The sequence below is a fragment of the Tupaia chinensis genome, unplaced genomic scaffold (assembly GCF_000334495.1).
Source record: "Tupaia chinensis unplaced genomic scaffold, TupChi_1.0 Scaffold000671_1, whole genome shotgun sequence".
Classification (NCBI taxonomy): Eukaryota; Metazoa; Chordata; class Mammalia; order Scandentia; family Tupaiidae; genus Tupaia; species Tupaia belangeri.
In genome coordinates this window covers 4044618-4050924 of record NW_006160193.1, presented here as the reverse complement: position 1 = coordinate 4050924, position 6307 = coordinate 4044618, and the positions used below count along the sequence as shown (strand labels likewise).

Genomic DNA, 6307 nt, shown 5'->3' with positions numbered 1-6307 from the left:
CAAACTTCATCTTTCAAAGTTTCTGTATTTATTTCTTCTGTAAATGGGAGAGAAAACCAGAGAAGGGAGTGCGCCCTTCCAGTGCCGTGTGGCCCCTTGGCTCCTGGCAGCCCAGAGGGCAGGCTCTGCATGCCAGCGTGTCGGGGAGCAGGCAGGTGTGAGCCTGGAAGCCCCCCGGGTGGGCCGGCCTAGGGGGCTTTGTGGGTTACTGTTACATCATCATCCAGCGATGAAAGGTGGCCGTTCAGACAGTGTAGGCTTGCAGGAAAATTGCGGACATGTGTGGGAAGCTCACACCCTCTCTCACATCCAGTTTCCTTCATTTTAATATTTCATAATAGTGCAGCGCATTTGTTATTAATGAAGCGATGTTCATACGTTATTACTGAATTCATACGTTATTCAGGGTTCCTTTTGTTTTTAATTACCAGAGGTCACGTGTACTAGGCAGAGATGGGGGCGGGGGAGCATTCCGTGGGGCATGGTCACACTGATCCCCTCGCCCCATTTTTCCATCTCGTTAGGATTTGGGGCACACACACACACGTGTTTTCATGCTGCTGGGGCTTGAATTTAAACCAGCCACATGGAATTCAAATCATTCCCTTATTCACTAGGCTGTGGGACTGGCCCCCAGGCCTCCTTTTTTTAAAAAGAATGATTTAATTTAATTTATTATTATTCTTCAATTTGACCAGAGAGAGACGGCGTGGGGGGAGACTGAGAAGGCAGGCCGCCAGATCTGGGACTCTGACTGTGGCGGCCACGTGGGAGTCCAGCACCTTAACCGCCACGCCACCTGCTGACTCCTGGTCTCCTTAATTTTTATGGAATGTCCTCTTCCTGTGCCAGGACCCATCCAAGATCCCACACATTACACACGAACATGAGTTTTCTTGTTTCTAGGACCAGGGCGGTGGGAGAGGCTGCCGCACACGCTCCTGGAAGGTCCTTGTCCTGACACGGCTCTTGTGTGACTTAGCCTTCAGGGACCAGGGCCTGACTTAATGAGGTCCAGGTTGGGGGCCGCATACCTCGATCTTCCCGCCCACTCCCAGGACTCGATCGAGTCGTGTGACACCTCCTCTCTTAGGCTTCAGTTTCCTCCTCTGGGAAATGAAGGTATTGGGCCGGCTTCCTCTGCACAGGAGGTTCCTGGGCTAGAGTTTGGGTGAGGGTTTTGGAGCCCTGTCCTGGGACCGAGGGAGCGGGCAGGCTTGTGGTGGCCCAGAAGACGAAGCTCGGTCCCAGGGACGCGCGTCAGGACAGCAGACCTCCCTGAGTCCAACCTGGGCCAATGCTCGGGTTCTGGAGGCTCTCCCAGCTCAGGTCAGGGCTGGTCCCGTCCTGGGTGCTTTATGTAAGGCCTTGCTCATCTCAGGTCTTGGTTTCCCCATCGGCAAAGTCATGGCTGTTGCAACTTCTGAAGGCTCTCTGGCCTGGAGTGGAGTAGGCAATAGGAACAATGAGTTTCCTGTCACTGGAGATGCGCAGACGCGGCTGGGTGGCCCTGTCGGGTGCTGTCAGAGATGGTGGCAACACTGGGTGAGAAATAGGGTGTCCACCCAGTTTCCCATGGCTGACTCAGAGGCTGGCGGCTCATGCCTTCCTTCCTAGTTCCTGCCGGGGTGCCATGGGCCCTGGGCCGGGGGATGCCTGTCCTGGGCACCGGCTCCTGGGCGGTGGACTTCAGGAGCAGAGGAGGAGCCCCACACAGCTCTGAGGCCTGTGCAACCTCGAGATGGCAGTGCCAGGTGCCCCACGGGAGGCCGGGTGCTGGTCCTCAGGTGCACCAGGTGGTCCACAGGAGTGGGAGAGGGACTGTCTGAGGAGCGGAGGATGGGGTGCCCTGTAACTAGCCCCCCAAACCCCACTCCTCATTGCCACGCAGTCTGGTTCTTCTTGGCTTCTGAGTGTTGGTAGCTGCTGGTTCCTCTGCACAAATGCCCTTCCCTTCCGGCTGTGAGCGCCCACTCCTCTAGGCCACACAGAAGTGCGTGCCCTGGACCCTAGCTGCCCCAGGGCCCACTCAGGTTGTGACACGCAGCACTCTGAACCATAACAGCCACTTCAGGATCTGTCCCCATCGGGACCTCAAGTTTCCTGAAGGCAGGGAAGGGTCTGAGTCACCTCTGTGAGGTCGTTGGCACATCATCCCCCTCTGCGTGGCTGCCGGAAAGACGCTGGGAGAGGGAGAGCTGCCTCGCCAGCACCCTCTGGATACGGGCACCGTCGCATGCACACACTCTGTCCGCCCCGACGCCCTCGCGCGCCGCGGGTGGGGCAGAGGAGGCAGGAGCCGGAGGAGTCCGTACGTCGCTGGGCCGCGGAGAGAACTGACGCTCAGCCGCCAGGCGTGGGACTGCCTCCGCTGGCGAGCTGGACGGAGAGAACGGCGAACCCACGGTCGGCGCAGGTGCCAGGCCTCCGGCATCCGGGCGGGGAGGCGGAGCGGGAAGCGCCGCCACTGCGGTCCCGCGGGGTGCACTAACAGCCCCATCTTCCATCCCGGTAGCCTTCGCGACCGCCCCAGACCTGGACCACAGCCTCCGCCTGACCCGAGGTGGCCCCGCCCTAGGTCTAGTGGCCCCCGGGGCGCACCTGGCCCCGCCCCGGCCGCTGGCTCCGCCCAGGAGACCCGAACTAGTCCCGCTGGGCGCGGGCGCCACGCAGGGTGGAGCTGAGCCGAGCAGTGCCCCGCGCGCTCCGTGCCGCGCTCCCGGCCCCGCCATGGGCAACAGTGCGGGCCGCAGCGACTTCGAGTGGGTCTACACTGACCAGCCGCACACGCAGCGGCGCAAGGAGATGCTCGGTGAGTGTGGGGCGTGGGGTGAGCCGGAGAGGGCGCCCCCAGGACCCCGAGTCCGGCGCGGACCAGCCCGAGCACAGAGGGTCGCTCCTACTCCGGCCTGGGTGGCAGCGGGCACCCCACATCCCCGCGCCAGGGCTCTGCGAGGGCCCCCATCCCGGGTCTGAAACTCCTCTCGCGGCTCTGCCTTGGCCCTTGGAGCCCAATGGAGCCGAGGACCCGAGCCGGGGTCCCGCGCTGGGGAGCGCGTCTCGGCTGCTCTGCCCCACCCCGCCAGTGGGACGCAGGCCGCTCCCGGGGCCAGGGGCGAACTCTGGGCATCCGGACCGCCCCGAGAGCGGCCCCAGGGGGCGCGGAGGCAGCTCCGCCCGCGTCCTCCCGGCGCCCGCTGCGAGCCAGGGCGCCGAACCCACCCCGCGTGCCGGAGCTCTGGAGCTCGCGCGGAATGAGCGCTGGAGGCGGCAGGCGCCCAGACGCGTTTCTCTTTGACAAAGTTTGTACCCGAGACGCCGTCTGCTCTACCGCGTCGCTTCAAGCCCGAGGCCGCCCTTTGTCGGGAGCCCTCTGCAAGGCGGTTCTCGGAGCACGGTCCTGGGAATTCCCTGCCCGCAGCCAATCCAGCCCATCCAGCCCACCCAGTCACTTCCTCGGCCTTGCAGGGCTGCAGGGCACAGCCGTCGAGAGCAGCTTGTACTAGGTGTCGCCAAATCGTCCCCACAGTGGCAGGCGGCCCCCACCCCCATGTTCCCGGTTTCCCACGCCTTTGCCCACACTGGCCGCCGGCGCACCTGCTTCTTCTGTGTACAGTCAACTGGGCAGGACCGGGCTGTTCCCTGTGGGTTCTGTTTGCATTTACTTGTTGACTGGTGTCCAATCGTACCCGGCCGGCTTCGTTATTTCCTTCTTCTCTGGGGTCCGTCTGCCAGTTGTGTTTGTCCTGCTCCTCGAATAGGTGGGTTTTCCCCCTATTCTGTCCTACATGTTGCAAATATTTCCTCCTCTCATAGCTTTTTTGCATCACAGAAGCTTTGCTTATTTATTTTAATACAGTTGAATTGATGGGCCTTTTTCTCCTTTTTATTTTTTTAACTTTAGTGTCCTCCTGCCCCATCGTGAGACTATGGAAATATCTGTCTTACAACTTAGTTTTTTACATTTCAGTTAAACAGTTATTTTTGCTAGAGGGTGCATGGGATGGCTAGAGAGAGACAGAAACCGAGGGAGAGGAGAAGGCTCCTGAGGAATGGTCACACAGTGGTCCCCGCCCCCCCATCTTTCCCCTTGTGGGGATTTGGCGTGCATGTACATGTGCCTGGCATGCTTCTCAAACTGCCAGGTCAGGGACGTGAACCGTGTGGCTGGCCGTGTGCGATCTGGCTGTCCCAACTAACGTCAGGCCTTGGAGTGGGTCCAACCCTAAGACTTTTTTTTTTTTTTTTTAGAGCCATTACACTAACTGCTGGTTCCCACTACTATTATTTAATTCGACCAGAGAAAGACATCGAGAGAGAGAAAAGGAAAGAGAGAAAGCAAGCTGCCAGGTCCAGGATGCAAACTGTGGTCGGCCATGTGGGCGTCCAGTGCCCTTAACCACCACACCACCTGCCAGCCCCGATTGGCTTTTAAACCTTCCCAACTCAGAATGCTTTGGCACAGGGCCAGGAAAGGGACGGAAATGCAAATGGGCCCTCCTGTCAGGGGACTCATAGGCACCCGGCCCAGGCGGGGAAGGCTGGGGCAAATGGCAGCCAGAGTCCTGGCCCGCGGGAGCTCTGTCCACAGACGAGGAGCCGGGCCCACCCTGAGCTGCCTGGAGGGTCCGGACCCGGGGGCAGGTCCTTTGCAGTCTGCAATGCAGGGAGTCGCCTGGTCCGCAGAGTGGGCGTGGGGCTGAAATGACGTGTCAGAGAGGAAGGTGCCCAGACATGGGGAAGGGGGCTCTCTAGAGAAAGAACCCTCCGGTTGGTGCCATGGTGGTTAAGTGCGGGATCCCACATGTCACTGTGTGGTTCGAGTCCCAGACCTAGTGACTGGAAAAACACGCTGGGCATGTGTGCAGCAGACCCAGAAGCCTGAGAAGAGGGGGTGCAGTGAGGCCGTCCCTCTTGAGGGGGGATTTCTCACTTTCCCTGTCTCAGGTGACCACACAAACCATGTAGCAGGAGCTAAAAAGAAGGAAAGAAAGAAAAAAGACAGAAACCATAGTCCCCGAGACCAACCAGGAGGCTTCCCGAAACCCAGGTCCTCGGTGCTGCCCAGCGGGGACCTCGGCTCAGCCTCTGCTCCATCGGGGCTGTGGCTTCCTGCTCACTGTCGGATTTTGAGCGAGCGAACTCGGAATGTGCCAGCTGAGTTCCCAGCATTCGTACAAGCTGCACTCCTTCCTCCCTGCTCTGCTCTTACTGGCTCGACCTCTGCCCAGCATGGCTGGGCTCCACCTCCTGCAGGAGCCCTTCTGGCGAGGCCCTCCTGCAGGTTCCCCACGGTGGCTCCCACCGTGCTGTCTGTGTCTGGGGCAGAGGGCGAGAATGGCAATAAGGCCAGCACCCACGAGCCACGGCCATCAGGAAACGGCTGAGGCTACGGGGGCTTGGGAGCTGACCTCCCGTGGAGGGAGCCGAGCACTTCGATGCAGGAATGTGTCAGGCGCTTGGCCTACGCCTGGGTGACTGTCATCTGTGATGACATTTACTGATGATCCCAGACAGGCCTGTCGTCCCCGAGGACAGGGAAGGCCCTTCCATCTCTGCTTTCCTGGCCCCTGTGGGAATAGGGGCCGGAGAATCCACCATGGAGATGCCAGTCTTAGTGAGGAGGCAGCAGCGGGAGGCTCAGGCCACTCCGCTCGGAGGCCACAGCTCAGGCTGGTGCTGCCTGACTCCCGCCTCACTGGCTGTGCAGCTGGAGCCGGGCCTGTGGATGCTCAATAAAGATCCTAATCTTCTCAGAACCCAGGAAGTGCTGGCTGAGCTGGCTCCAGTTTCTCTCCACATCGGGCCAAAGTTCATGTTCAGCTCCTGCTGGGACGGGGACCCGTTCCCCACGGTACAGCGTCCCAGGAAAATAAGGACCCATGGCAACCTCTAAGAACAGTGCCTCACAGCCAGGCACAGAGGGCCGGCCCTGGGAGGGCAAGAGTGCAGCCAGCCAGACTCCGCACATCAGAATCGAGTCAGGCGTGGCCGGTGCAATCAAAAGCAGGCTTTGGATAGTTTTAAAAAAACAAATAGCTTTGTAATTTTTTTTAAATTATGAAAGCAAGCACGCACACACGCACACACACACACACACACACACACAAATAATCAAAGAGAAACAAAAGGGCGAAGCCAGGAAGACTCCTGGCCGTCGCTGGATTATTTGCTTAGGGAAAGTCCTGGTAGGAGTCTCAGTTGCAGGCAGGAAAAGCCATGGCAGGACTGGCCGAAGCCTCACGGGGAGTTGGGGCTGCTGTCACCCAGCCACAGAGATGCCCAGCTCCAGGGGCTGCAGGTGGCC

At 59.8% G+C, this 6307-nt stretch overlaps 1 protein-coding gene across 1 annotated transcript in view; it reads left to right on the top strand.

The window, feature by feature from the left end:
• The first annotated feature begins 2301 nt into the window (after nt 1–2301).
• DEGS2 (delta 4-desaturase, sphingolipid 2) overlaps nt 2302–6307 on the top strand; it is a 21084-nt gene continuing 17078 nt past the window's right edge. The window contains exon 1 of the mRNA XM_006159981.3: nt 2302–2812. Within this exon, the coding sequence (XP_006160043.1) occupies nt 2731–2812 (82 nt within the window). The 5' untranslated portion in view covers nt 2302–2730. The remainder of the gene's footprint in view (nt 2813–6307) is intronic.